A 15,192-nucleotide genomic window follows, 5' to 3' on the forward strand; every position below is an offset into this window, starting at 1 on the left:
ATTCAGAAGAACACAGCCAGATCATGGAAATTATTTGATTTTTTTAAAATTAAATTGAAAACTCATACTTCCAATTCATGTGATACCAGTCTTCTGTATCAAATAAAAAAAATATAAAAATATTTTTGCATATATTTTCAATTCCCACTCCAGCCTACCTATATGAAAAAAATCTTTTTGCATTCAGAACTGAAGCATTTCTCCTGCCTTTATCTCAGTTCATAACTTCAGGCACATTTTTCTTAAAAGACCTTACAAGGTCTTTAAGCTAGGAATTACAGATATTTAACATCTCATTACTGGAGATACTTGCTTCAAACAATTAGAAGATAATATCAGACTCAGAATAATACGCATCATGTAAGTTCATGCAGCTGAAACTAAGGAGGCCTCTAAAATGCAGGAGGTCCACAATATTACATGCCCTTTATAGCATTCTAATTTTCTCCTCGTCTCTCCAACACATCACAAAACATAGGGCAGAAAAGGCAAGATTCATAAGCAACCAGGAAAACAAACTAAAACCCAGGATTTAAAGTTTTCTTTGCACGCCCACACACATGCACTGTTTATGTTATGCCCCAGAGATTATAAACACCCAACTACAGCTGCCTGAAAACAGTACCAAAAATGGAAAGTCAGAAAAAAACCACACAAACACAATGCACATGAAATTCACCTTTTATTTTTCTGTTGATAAAACCCAGAGATCCCTCACAGCAGCAATAGATGCAGAAGTTACCTGCAGAACTGTTATCTCTTCTTAATCTGTTTGCATACCCAAGTATGTCAACTGTGTAGGGACTGCATATTAACACAGTACAGGCACTGCTCAGTAGTAAAAGAAATCAAGTTTCTCAGCATATTTTAATCCACCCTTTCCTCAATATACTAGGGTTTCATAGTAATAAAAGATGACCATTAACAAGTTATCTGCTTATTGGATGTTTTTTGTTGTTGCAATTAAAAAAAACTTGGTATTAAATTCTACACGTACAATTTATATGCCCGGGTACACTCCCCCACATTTTGTAGTGGATGACAAACTGTATCCAAATGCTTCCACTCAGAATGACAACGCTACTGGCATTTAGCAGCTCTAGCTACACTAAAGTTATTTCCTTAGAGTAACAAAAACCACTGCTTTGTTCAGTAACACCAAGGGATACATGTTTTAAAATGCACATTTCTATCTTGTATCCATACTTTTCTTTAATATATATATATATTTATATATAGCTCTAAAGCAAATATCTACTATTTTACAATTAAATTAAAACACATCCACGATTGATCTGACTAGTGATTTTGGTCTCAATACTTTAAACATTAGTTGTTCCATAAAAATATACAATTCAACAACATGGTCCTATCAGTGACATGAGGCCTTTAGATAGAGACCTATGACAGATAATCAACCATGCATTTCAGTGCTCAATGTCATCTAACTGATAAATATTTATACTGCGTTTTCAAACTATCAGTATCTTTAAAATCTCAATTTCTCTTTGCAGGCTGACCATGCTTGCAAACATGCAGAAAGCAATCACATTTCTCACTGGCCTGTAGCAATCCCATTTTTTTCTTTTCCCATAGATTAGCTGAAGAAGTACAAACTTCATGCTGTCATTTTTAGATCTTTAACCTCTTACTTTCTTTCACATACTGAATTATTTCACAATCGATCGTACTGTTCCATGTGGAAAAATTAGGGAGTAGCCACACGGTCAGAACTACACTTTTAAGTCTCTAAGAATTTTATTACCAAGAGTCAATTAGGATGCACTCATAGCTGCCATACAAGTTAACAGACACCCAGTAGACAATCAAGTTAGTTATAGATATATACCCAAAATTGAAGCTTTTAAAATAAACTAAGCTACACAAGTACAGCCTCAAACCTGGTAGATTCACAGAAGTGTACTTTTGTCCAGAAAAAGGTTCTTTAGAATGGCACACAAAAAATGAGCCATCATCAACCACACTTGGAAAAAGACATTGTTTATACCTGGAGATTTCCTTATTGCCACCACAGCACCATTCCATATAAGGTTTTACAGCGATGTTGATGCTACTCCTTCTGCAGTACAAACGTGAACCCTCCAAATCAGAAGTAGTCAGCAATTAACCCCAGACAAGTTCACGTTAGGGTTACTCAACATGTAAGCCTCGGAACTTTTTACCCTAACAAATGTAACAATCAGTAAATCAGTAATTTAGATACTAACAACTCCAAGTTCTGTACAGTCACTCTGTATGTAAGATTTTACAATAGGACATACTAAGAACACAAAAGAGGTATGACAGTTAAATTCAGCTTTTTTTTTTTTTTTTTTTTTAAACAGCAGAAAGTCATGGAAACTTCTGGAATTCTTTTTCACTGCATTAACATATCTTCTGTTTTTGAATATAAAAATACATATAGAGACTTAATCCAGAACTGCAAACAATTACATCTTTTCCCCCTAACTGCTTTAAAATTAGTACAAAATAAGTTACAGGAAAGACTGATTGCTGCAAATTTGTTAATGTCAGCTATTACAAAGTCATTATATGAGAACACCAACTGTAGATTATTTACAGGTGAGGTAATAAAATTTTCAGAATAACGAATTACGATTTAGCAGAAGTGTAAAAATAATGTACTCACCAAAGCATTACAAAATCTGGTATTGTTATCAGTTACATAGTAGATCATGATTACATTTTGTAGTTGATATATAACATGCTCTTAAGAAAAGTGCCAAAATACTGCTACATAAGAATCTTTTTTCCAAAATAATTCAGCAAAAAACCTTCAGATTTAATGTTAAATAATGCCAAAATAAAATACGGAAAAAAAAGTGATGTCAATTGTAGAAATAGGTCTTATTAAATGCCTTTCAAAAATCTGTAAATTCACTTTCATGCGTAAAGGTCTGACATGAAAAAGATTTATAAAAATCAATATACATGCTTTTTCAGGGTCTCCTAGGCTATTTTAAAAGTACACATTCTTCTTAAAATGTGAAAAATGCATGGAAACTGAAAACATTCTAAAAATGGCTGAACTGCCAAGGGCTGTCATCAGTGGCACCAAGTCCTGCTGGAAGCCAGTCACTACCGATGTACCCCAGGGGGTCACTACTGGGATCCATACTGTTTAACATCTTGGTTAATAACACGAGTGATGGGACTGAGTACGCTCCCAGCAAGCCATTCTGAGGAACCCTGGCAGGCTGGAGAAATGAGCAATCAAGAATCTGAATGCTGAGCAAAGGAAAGTGCGAACCTGGGGAAGAACAATCCCATGCACCAGTACAGGCTGGGGGCTGACCAGCTTGCAGAGAAAGACACCAAAATGGTCACAAGCCACCGATGCGCCCTTGCACCAAAGACAGGTGACAGCCTCCTGGTCTGCGTTAGGAAAAGCACTGCCAGCAAGGCGAGGGAGGTGATCCTTCCCCTCTGCTCAGCCCCCACGAGACACAGCTGGAGTGATGGGTCCAGTTTTGGGCTCCCCAGTAGAAGACAGACATGGGCATATAGTGAAGGGCCACAAAGATGATTAAGTGATTGGAGCATCTGACAGACAAGGAGAGAGACTGAGACAATTGAGATTGTCTAACTTGGAGAAGAGAAGGCTCGGGGGTTTTCTTACCAATATCTGTAAATGCCTGACGTGGAGAGTTAAAAAGAAACAAAAAAAAAACAGGAGCCAGACTCTTCTCAGTAGCATACAGTGATAGGACATGAGGCAACAGCCCCTAATTGTAATATAAGGAACTCCATTTACACATAAAAATGGACATTTTTAGTGTGAGAGAGATCAGAACACTAGAACAGGTTGCCCAGAGATCTTGTAGAGTCTCCATCCTTGGAGATGCTCAGAATTCAATTTCTCACAGCCCTAAGCAACCTGCTCTAGCTGGGGGGTTGGACGAGATGATCTCCAGGAGCCCTTTCCAACCTCAATCATTCTGCGATTCTATGAAAATGACAGTATCTTTTGCAGCCCAGGAATTGCATCGACTGAGTCACAAAGCAAACTATACAATGTAAATGGAATATATTTTCTCTTTAAGTTATTGCATACAAACGTTAGTTTTGCTGCCTGCGTTTTGCCGACCTCATTTTTTCAAATCTTGACTCCATTTCTTCCAGGACCTTTGGTGTGTATCGTACAACTAATTTAACCTTTCCTTGGGCTGCCTTCAGCAGTTCTACAGCTTTTTCATGGTGTTCACCTTCGACACTCTGCAAAGCATAAAGCATTAAGTATCATATTAGTAAGGACAAACACAGAAAAAAAGACTTTTTTTTTTTTTTACAACTTCTATATAATGAAATATTAAAATATTCTAGTTCGAAGACTTCACAAGAACAACGTCACCCAAGCTTGGGATTTTTTCTCCAGGATATCACTAAGAAGTGATAATAAATATACTGATCAATATTAGTAAGAGTAGTGCAAAACTTCTGGTTAGGCTTATGCTGAGCCTTTATATACATTTACTCATCTACATACGGTAAGTGAAATAAGGAGAGTATTAGGCAATTATGAAATTATATTTAAAAATCGACAACTTCAGGAGGACACTTGTAATTTGTTTCTTCTTTTGTCATGCATTTTAAATTTAGTAGTGTACCTCAATTTACCTAATAAGCTACTTCAAATTATCTTGCATTTAGCTAAGGACAAGCAATCCCCCCCCCTCTCCCCCCACAAAAAAAAACCCTGCAAGGTAGCTGCCTTCTGGATGCTATCCTATGTTGGGCAAAATGGCATCTACTGGGCAGGTGCAATGGGACAGCTAACACACTGCACGTTGCTTGTCTTAGCACTCCATATACGTCTAATCGTAACTGCAAGGTATTGGGATTAACTTCCTCTAGACTGATCAAGAACAACATAGCCCAAATAAACAAGAACAGATTAAAAAAAAAAAACACACACGAAAAAACACAAATCAAAGCAAAAACAACAAAAACCCTTCCTAAAACAACTCTCACAATTTATTAAGGTTATACTAGATTCATCCTATTATAAAATTTAAGCAACAATTCTCAACAACTGCATCCAAATATACATTCCTGGATAGTATACATTCTATCAGCACAACTTATTTCTTCCAAACTTATCAAACACAATGATGGGACTACCCCAAGCCTACCTCCCACTGGTGCTATTAGAAGCTAGAAGGCAGGTGATGTACCTGTTGATTGGAGGCTTTCCCCGTTACTATAAAGTTACTTACAGAAAGAAAGACAACAGTTAAAAAAACCCAAGATATTTCTCCTCTCAGACTCAAACACATACAGTTGAATGCTTTCGTGTTTGTTATTCAAGTGGATGTGTAGGTTGTTCCAATTAAAACTGGTAACAAAAAGCTGGCAAAGTTTTATTCTTAATTATATCCAAACACCTAAAATTCTGAAGTACACTTAAAATCTCCCAGTGGGAAAGGAAAAAAAAACACCCCACAACTTGTTTTAAGGCACATTCATTGTAGTCTTGGCTGCGGCAAATTACTTTTCAAGTATTAAATTAGCAATGACAATTACAATAATGTCTGTCATGTATTAAGATGACAGTAATCCATCTGTAAACATCAGAAGGTTCTCCCTCTGAGTCGGGTTTTGCACTCTCACAGTATTTTATGCACTTACTGTATTCTTACGACGTCTCTATATACTTATATACATGTATGCACACAGATTCAGGCACTGCTGGATGTGACAACTGTCTGATGATCAGGATCAGGTTGGGGTGGAGTGATTGCTTTTTCTTTAGGAGGGTCTGTGGGTGGGGAAGGCCTCATCTGAGGACAGCTGATACTTTAGGGACAGTAGACTTGTCCCTTGATACTTTGAAGTACTAGGAAAGCTAGGACAGGGATAGTTGCAGCACTTTGGCCATGATTTCAGGTGTGTTTCCTGAAAAGAACAGTTGGACTCCCAGGTAACAGTCAGGAGACAAGCACGTCAGGTCCTTGCTAGCAGGAATTTCCCACAGTAGACAGCCAGTAAGTCTCCATTCCTTCTGTGAGTCCAAAAAACACTCAGGCTATACAGAAATTTATTTCAAGACTGAGAGTCGAGCTAAATTGAGTTGGCAGATGTAGTTACGAGAACATTGATGTCAAGCTACCATATGATAAAAGCTTCTGTAAATAAAACCAAAAGTTTGAGAGATTTAGACGCATTTGACAAGCAGCTGTCTTAAATCAAATCCTGTCCGCAGCCTCCTCTTTCCAGTCAACCTGTGTTTTTCTTTTTGTACTGTAACTCATCAGAAGAAGATACTTATTAAAAATAAATAGCTACAGAGCACATCAGACATATACTCCTTCAAATGATAGAAAGGCTCTTTTTGGAGCTCAGTACACTTAAGCGAAGACAATAAATCACACAACCAAAGGTAACACCACCTTGTTCTTCCATCTTAATACAGCTTTCATTATGCACTAGCATATTTATTGGGATAATGATGTCAAGGAACCTCTCCTCAGTCCAGAGCAATGTAACCTAATTTACTACTTACCTTAGAAGCTACAGAAAACTCTATTAATCAAAATCTGCGTCATCAAATTTGGATCAACCAGGAAGCCACAATGGCAATTCACTGTTATTTCAGAAAACCACACCTTGACTAGACTTACACCACCTCTAAAATCTGAAATGTTGACATAAATAGTACAGTTCCCAGTAGAGAATGATAACAAAAGCATACTCTAAGGCCTCTCACCGCACACACTTAAGTTCAGAAACCTAAGCAAGATGTTCTTGCAAGGACAAAAAGAACCAATTAGGCCAAGATCAGAAGAGGACGTTGAGCTCGTGCCATGTATATTCTTTGTATGCCCCCAAGTGGAAACAAGTAGTTACTGCTACGTAAAGTGAAAACCAATTCCTACCACTCCGTTTACAGAAAGAAGCTGGTCTCCACGTTTCAGGCCTCCATGTCTATCAGCGATACCACCAGGGATAATTCGAGAGATATAGATCGGAGAATTTTGTTCTTTGCCTCCCATGATATTGAATCCAAGACCTTCTTCAGTTTTTGGTAGTTCAACCACTCTGGGATGGGAATGACCTTCACTAGCAGCAAATGCAGCTACGGTGGCCTGTAAGAAATAAGATTTTCCTATTTATAAGAAATTAAATATAGACCCCTTAGCTAGACACAGTGAGCAGGTTGAAAAATTATTTTTATCCCGAAGCACAAGACAAATGAGATTAATTTCCTAGATACCAACACTAGTGTGAAAAATTTAGAACCCTAAGAATAAAATCCAATGTAAAAAAATTAAAAATAACAAGTCTTTTATTATACTTTTTAATGACCCATTATGCTTATCCATTTTATCAGACATCGTGATAATACCCTTCTGAATTTTAAATACCCATCTTCTGCTTCTAAAGCAACAAACTACTGAATTTTACTTAATCTACAGTTTGGCTTTTACCTTTGCTGTTGCATTAGCTCTGACTTCTGGGCTACTGCTGATATCCACGGTCTCATATACGTGTTCATACACCTTTAGGGAAAAAAACAGCTTAAGTATGGTGAAAACAGTTATTTTTGCGCTTAAACAATATAACAAAATACCAGTTACAACTAAAACTGTGTAGATGAAAAAAACCTACACCTCTAGTAAGTTGCTCTCCAATTCACTGCAAGGTGCCAAGTGAGAATCTCCCATACTATGAGAAAATAACTCTCTCAGCATCTTTATTTCTTGGTTAAACCATGGATCTTCTAGGTCTTAACCCAAATACTCCCTCCATCTGTGGCATGCAGACCTCATCGTCAATTTAGAAATGCTTATTGCTAGCGTTACACACCTGACTGGAGATATGGGTGATTACCTTCTCACGTTTGATTCGAGTTGGAACTCTTCCATAACGATGCATGAAAAATTAATTTAAGGACTGCTCTTCAAAGCCCTCCCGAACATCCAGCCCCTGCCCCTCCCCCCAAATCCTTATGTTCCTTCAACTGATGCAACAGACTGAGTATCTTAAGAAAAGAAAGGGTATTGAAAACACGGAGGCAATAAGAACACTAATGCCAGGGAGGTGCTCACACCTAGAGCTAACCACATCTTCACATTGACCTGCCAATCATCTGGATTTGCTAAGCAATAAACACACGGTCCTTGACAACTTCCGTGCCTACAGAGATCTTTTAAATCACTGCAGGTGTTAACACCAGTGGTAGCACCATCACCAACAGCAATTATAGGGCGCATTCAATCACTTCAAATCTCTGAAAGAGTATCTGGAATGAGGAAGAGGTGGTGCAAGGCTACGATGCTGATTTGGCTTAAAAGAAACAGAGGCCATTTGTACTTCACCCATTCTTACCTGCCAACAGAATAACAGACTGCTAGCTGTCGGTAAGGGCAGACCCTCAAAATAACCTCTAGTAAGTAATTTGTTTCTGAGCCATTACTTAGCACACCTATATGATCCCAAATTATTTTCTCTTGAACTTTTAAAAACGAGTCTTGTTCCAAAAAGATCCATAAGTCAAATTCAGTTTTAGAAAGAAAAACAATAGGTTACTGAACTGAACATAAAAAGAAAAGTACCATTCTTAATGCAAGGTAACAGTGCGCAGCTAACTTACCTCCCTTACAGCATTACAGAATTCACTCTGAAGGACCCTTTGCAAAGCCTGTAGTTTCTGTGGTGGCACTTCTCCGCTTCTCTGTAATTTTTCCAGCAACTCAATTGCTCTGCAGATGTCTACAGAAAAACAAAGCACTGGTAAAGAGGAATGCCTGAGGAGATTCTAGTGGTGGCTTTTCTTTTGTTTGTTTTTAAATTGAGTTAATAGAGCAGTCTGTGTGTGCTTGCATACATCTTAAGACTATGTTATAGTTTCATTTCTTCCATACCTCTACGTATCTAAAAATGTTACCATAAAGCACCTTATTTGCAGACTATGTAGGTCAAGCACAGCAATACAAGCCTGTAAACAATCTGGAGATAACACTACCATGTCCATATTTTAAAGAATTTGATTTTTCCTTGAAGCTGAGATCAGGCTGAAATATTTCTTTGATAATATATACTACCAACATTTCACATGCAGAATGTCACAATCTATCTAACGCGTGGATATCACTTTGTTATGACCACCTAGAGTGCTGTCAGGCATGCTGATGTTCCTCTTACATTCAAAACCTACTTCAACAAGCATACACCCAATGCTTTCCCCACAACAGGGCTGAGTAATATCTGGCCTATTCGGGCACCGCTAGCCTGCAATTACATTAACGGGATTCCAGACAGCAGTCTGGAATCATAAAAGCTTGGCTAGGTCTTTTACCAGTTTGAAATGCTTTCTTATTTCCTCTACCTCTGATGTATCTAATTTATCAAAGCGTTTAGAAAAACGACCTAAACTCCTCAATAATCTCAGCTGAGCATTCTGTAGCCCAGAATCCTGAATCCCAAACCTTTTTCCCAGATCCTAGACGTTTGTCCCTAAAGATCACCCTGTTGATATTCTAATAAATGCACATGCTGTTTGGTGAAACCAAACTCCCCTCTGAAGGATTTGATTTCAGACCAGTACCAATTAAGATGGGCATCAAACATGACATCAAATGCTACGTGATATGCTGCAGGCAGCTCTTCAAGAGTAGAAAGGATTAACATTCCTCACTTGTATTTCCAGAGTGCTACATTAGCGACGATTCTGAATCACGTAAGTCCTTGAACAGAAGTAGAACAATCTCTCAGAAAAGCAGATAGAAAGGATTGCCTTCATTACCACAAAGGCACAAAGAAGCGGTGATTAATCTACTATACAAATAAAGCATTGATCATTTTAGAAAAGGCTGAAATCTGGGACACGGCTACGTCCCAAATGTATTAGTTTCTTTTTTCAGTAATTAACCTTTAGGCAATCATTTTTCACGTGAATGCACGTCCACTCGATGGCATTGTACCAGCACAGAAGACATTCAACAGCCACAAACTTGTCTGCAAGAGCACAGGAGTGTAAGAAGTGAGGAGGCACAACAGGATGGAAAGACATTGATAGTTATGTTCTGAAATTAAGGTGAAATGCACTGACAAAAGACAACCCACAGCTAACACTGTCCAGTTCTGTAAGGTATCGGTCAGAGGTCTTACAGACTGCCACAATGATTATCAGGTGGTACAGTCAATTAAACAAAGTCCAACTTAACAGACTGGTCATCCCTTAGCACAGCTAAAGCTGTGTTTGTGCCATGGACTGGAAAAAAAAAATTCATTCACAGAAGAGCACCCAAGTATCACAGCCACAGCCACGAGACACATTATTTCACATGAGAGTTGAAGTTTCCACATGCCAAGACAACTACGCATTTTTTGGCTCTTTCAAGCTTTAAGAGGATCAGGTGCCTAACACAAATAAATGTCAAAACCTACATTCTAGCTATTACTAACTGCAAGTCTGCAGGGAACTAGTGTCACAGAGGCACTGCATAGTTGCTATTTGTACAAAAATTACAAATGAAGAAAATGCTCCTAAAACTTTTAATTTCCTAATACACACTTGGATTTGTTTTTAACTAAAAAATATATAATGAAATTGAAGATACTCTAGGTGCGATTGTTTATTAATCTCTTTATCTTACTGATGCAAATTGACTAAAATTCTCAGGAATCTCTATGTTCAGCATCAGCAGCACAAATTCTCTTTGTTTCACGAAGTCTCGCACCGAACAGCTTGAAGTGGAACGATCAACAAATGGAAGGAAGAAGCTGTTCACCTCCCTTGGCAACAGCAGCAGTTGCAATCCCGCAACACTCCATATATTCATGACAGAAGTCTGGTAATTATGTAAATTACAATACAACTATCAAATACGTGCAGATGTTTGCAGACAAATGCATGGTTTGTGCATATGAAGATCACCGTTCCGTGCAGCAGTTCTCACGCCTGTGGTCCCTGAATCGTGTTATGCTGTAAGTGTGTGAAGTTTTTACCTAACAGTTTGATTAGGATACTACAATCAATTTAAAAAGTGACAGCAGTCTACTGATCCGATGAGTAGCTGCAGTAATCAGGACTCCAGAACTCCACTTGCTAATTTCTCTTTTATAACATGGATCTTTCGTCAATAAACTCGATACAGTTCCTACCTGCATCTCCTAAGAGCTCAGACTTTAACTATATAGCGTTTTATACCTTAAGGCAAAATCAGCTAGCTTGGGAATCAGCTGGGTCATTCAAAAAGCAAACTAAGAGCACAGATTCAGCTTGTCAAAAAGTTACTGTGATACACACAGGTTGCACATGAGGAGGTTTTATTTTAGACAAAACTAAAGCAAAAATGCACTTTAACTACTAAAAAAAAAAAAAAGCTGTCTGAAAGCTGTCTTCCTCATAGTACTGACACTATAGTTTAGCCAACCGTTCAGAATTAGACAGAAATGAACACTAGAGAATTCTGCTTCCGTGAAGGATTTCAAGAAGGAACAATGTAGAAGTAACTCCAGATGTGATAAAACACAAACAAACAAACAACCCCCATAAAACTCACTGCAAAACAGAATTCATAAATAATTTTAAATTTTATTTTCTTTTAACCTCTTCAGCCTCTTTAGATTAATTGCCCATTCTTCAGGAATTATTTTTCTGATCACAGGTTACCAGACTGGAAACCTGAAAGGAAAATGCATTTAAACTAAAATAACATTGGGAAAAACAAAAACAAACCTACAGTGCGATGCCACCACTCCATGCATGTGTGAATCAAACAAAGAGGGAAAATGCTGTGTCCTCATAGACACTCCTGATTAACCACTTTAGCTGCTTATGTTCAAACAGCACGGACGCCTAAGGAATATGCAGATTCGCCACACATCACCACCAAAACGTAAGAAAAATTTCTAAGTGATAAACGTTGTTGGATCCCTGCACTCCAGTAAATTTGGGTGGTGTCTTTTGCAATGTAGCTTGGAAGAAAGAACAGATGGGGAGAATTTTCAATTGCCCTCATGGTAAGCATATGGTAACCATTTTAAATCAGCACATTTTCTATACTATTCTCTCTTCTCTTATGCTATATGCTAACAACATCAGTGATGTTCATTTTCAAGCCGACGATGATTCATCACAAGGTTATCTGCAGTCAACCCTACACGATTAACAGAGGTTGTTTATTTCTGTAAATAGAGCGCTTGCTTTTGTAGGTCCATTACACTGTGTTCCCTTTTTCTTCTTTTCCTTAAAAAGACCAATCTGCCAGAAGAATGAATAGCTCCTTTGTTCCACCGATCCCCAAGTAACTCCGCAGATTTGTTTGTTTTCATGGATAGAGCATAGTGGCAGGGTAATGAGGTGGAGGAGGATGCTGCCTGAGGTTTAACTCAGCAGACCTACCAAGAGCAACTAATCCACTGCCAAAGCAGCTGCCCTAATTAAGAAGCTTTGGAGCTGTGGTGTGGGAAGTAAAGTTCTTACATAAGTCACTATTCACAGGCTTTCCCTCACACATTACAAGTGATTTACTCGTGGAGCGGGAAGGAGGGCTGGGCAAACAGACCTGAATTCTGTGTAAGGTAACATGTGACGACAGCTAGCACAATAAAGTGGGTACATACAGCGCATTATGCGCCTACAGAGAGGCACCTAGCGCTCTGAGCGAAGCCAGTGGACCCAGAGGGAATGGCAACAGGGGAACGGTTCGTTCGGTCACCTGCCCTCCACGTAATCGCCTTCCTTTTCAAAGGCAGGAAGAACCACACTGGCGGAGACTTACCTCATGCTCTTAAAAGCACCGGATAGATGACACAAATGGACTTTATCTTTCTCCTTGCTAGCTCTAGCTAGGCACTACACAGCATGAACAACACAAATCAAAGCTACTAAGTGGAAAATCGGGATGTAAACAGAAGCGTCAGGCTGCGATAGAAGAACTCACGAACGAGCGCTGACGGCTCCTACGTGTGTCAGCTGCCTCCCGCAGAGACAGGCCGATCGCTGCTACCAGACACAACCTAACGAGCCCAAACTGAGGCTGTGCGTTTAACTTTAACTCTTCACGTGACAGAAGCGAGGAGCCGGCAGCATTCGGGCACTGGCGAAGCAGGCACACCTACGGGAGACCTGCATTGAGCGGAACCAAACTGAACCCCGAGAAAAACCCTCGCGGGCTGCACCACGGAGGGAGAGCCAGGGGAGCACCCCGAGCCGAGCCGGGCCGAGCCGCCCCGCGGCTCGCCGCTGCCTCAGGGCTGCCGGGGCCGCGCTCACCTCGCTCCAGCCGCACCGGCTCGCCCAGCGCCGCCATCTTGTCCTCGCCGCGGCCCCGCAGGAAGTGACGCGCCTGCCGGAAGCGCGGCCGTTGCTAAGGGAGGTGGCGGGGTCGAGGCGTGGGGGGCGGTGGCTCCGTGGGGCCGCCTGGGCTGCAGCGCCCCCGCCTGTGTTCCCCTCCGCCAACCTCAGCCGGGGCGCGTTTGAGCGCAAAAACACCGAGCACGGAGCGTATCCGTATGTGCGCCCCGAGTCAGCCTGTGGGGAACGTGTACAAAGCCCCGCAACACCCGCGACGGGCATGGAGCTCCCCATGAAAGTGGCTTGCCTACAGACACAGAATCACAGAACCATTAGGGTTGGAAAAGCCCTCCAACCTCATCTGGTCCAACCACCCCCTACCACCAATGTCACCCACCAAACCACATCCCTAAGCACCGCGTCCAACCCTTCCTTGAACACCCGCAGGGACGGTGACTCCACCACTTCCAAGGGTCTAACCCTGCCTGCTGCCTGGCTTCGATGTCGGCTGCGGTTTGTGCGCTCTGCTCTGAAAGCAGATAGCTCCCACGGGTCTCTCAGTGTCAGCGGATGTGGCAGTGATGTGCTCCCTCCGCTCTGTAACTCATTTTAATGGCAGGTCCTCTCAGTTTGAAGGATGCTGTGTGCGTGTTTCAATGAAAAGGTCACGCGAATGGAATTCTGCAGGTGAACAAAATTAAATCCTCACAGACTTGTTTCCAGCAAGAAGTGTTTTAGCAGCTGGAACTGTAGAATATTTCTGGAATAAAACCCAGATGTTTCTATCACAGTGGTGCAGAAACTACCACTCAGTTACAAGTGATTGAAACTTTAAATAGCTTGCTCTGACTTCGGACAGATAAACCCATGGAGAAAATTGAGTGTTAAGCAATATTTCAAAAACATAGCATTTTTCCAAAAGATGGCTGGTAAGAATACATATTTGAATGCATATTTAATTTGGCATTACTTTGACTTTAGTAAAGACTAAAGATTCAGAAATTAGGGCAGTTGCTTTAACTTTCCTCTAGGCCTAGTGAGTGACAATGGATTCAGACCTCTGTGGTCTAAAATAAGACATTATGAGAATAAGAAAATACAAAAAGTCCCCCAGGGCTCAGTGCTGGGGCCGGTCCTCTTTAATATCTCTATCGATGACCTGGACGAGGGGATCGAGTGCACCCTCAGTAAGTTTGCAGATGACACCAAGTTAGGTGCGTGTGTCGATCTGCTCGAGGGTAGGAAGGCTCTGCAGGAGGATCTGGATAGGCTGGACCGATGGGCTGAGGCCAACTGTATGAGGTTCAACAAGGCCAAGTGCCGGGTCCTGCACCTGGGGCACAACAACCCCAAGCAGCGCTACAGGCTGGGAGATGAGTGGTTGGAAAGCTGCCTGGCTGAGAAGGACCTGGGAGTATTGGTTGGTAGTCGGCTGAATATGAGCCAGCAGTGTGCTCAGGTGGCCAAGAAGGCCAACAGCATCCTGGCTTGCATAAGAAGCAGTGTGGCCAGCAGGTCTTGGGAGGTGATTGTCCCCCTGTACTCGGCTCTGGTGAGGCCGCACCTCGAGTACTGTGTTCAGTTTTGGGCCCCTCGCTACAAGAAGGACGTCGAGGTGCTCGAGGGAGTCCAGAGAAGGGCAACGAAGCTGGTGAGGGGTCTGGAGAACAAGTCCTACGAGGAGCGGCTGAGGGAGCTGGGGTTGTTTAGCCTGGAGAAGAGGAGGCTCAGGGGAGACCTCATCGCTCTCTACAGGTACCTTAAAGGAGGCTGTAGCGAGGTGGGGGTTGGTCTATTCTCCCATGTGCCTGGTGACAGGACAAGGGGGAATGGGCTCAAGTTGCGCCAGGGGAGGTTTAGGTTGGATATTAGGAAGAACTTCTTTACCGAAAGGGTTGTCAGGCATTGGAATGGACTGCCCAGGGAAG

At 41.0% G+C, this 15,192-nt stretch overlaps 1 protein-coding gene across 2 annotated transcripts; it reads right to left on the reverse strand.

Annotated features, from left to right (window-relative positions):
- Positions 1 to 672: 672 nt before the first annotated feature.
- Positions 673 to 13,789, reverse strand: LIN7C (lin-7 homolog C, crumbs cell polarity complex component). 2 transcript variants are annotated; one of them, XM_040558706.1, is made up of 5 exons: positions 13,662 to 13,789; positions 8,615 to 8,733; positions 7,449 to 7,520; positions 6,897 to 7,106; positions 673 to 4,236 (listed from the first exon to the last, which is right to left on the reverse strand). In XM_040558706.1, exons 1-5 carry the CDS (start codon positions 13,669 to 13,671, stop codon positions 4,081 to 4,083), a joined length of 567 nt encoding a protein of 188 aa, XP_040414640.1. In that variant the 5' UTR covers positions 13,672 to 13,789; the 3' UTR covers positions 673 to 4,080. The 2 variants fall into 2 exon arrangements, with proteins under 2 accessions (XP_040414640.1, XP_040414639.1); XM_040558705.1 differs by lacking the exon at positions 13,662 to 13,789 and adding an exon at positions 13,244 to 13,354.
- Between the last annotated feature and the right edge of the window lie 1,403 nt (positions 13,790 to 15,192).

The sequence above is a fragment of the Cygnus olor genome, chromosome 5 (genome assembly GCF_009769625.2).
Source record: "Cygnus olor isolate bCygOlo1 chromosome 5, bCygOlo1.pri.v2, whole genome shotgun sequence".
NCBI lineage: Eukaryota > Metazoa > Chordata > Aves > Anseriformes > Anatidae > Cygnus > Cygnus olor.

What these genes read in the sequence shown, in the direction of transcription:
- LIN7C (XM_040558705.1), bottom strand. Translation starts at nt 13,280, where the DNA reads ATGGCGGCGCTGGGCGAGCCGGTGCGGCTGGAGCGAG. An exon ending in GCCGGTGCGGCTGGAGCGAG is followed by an intron (nt 8,734 to 13,243) that starts GTGAGCGCGGCC and finishes GTTTTTCTGTAG; the next exon opens with ACATCTGCAGAGCAATTGAG. An exon ending in GAGCTAATGCAACAGCAAAG is followed by an intron (nt 7,107 to 7,448) that starts GTAAAAGCCAAA and finishes TATTTCTTACAG; the next exon opens with GCCACCGTAGCTGCATTTGC.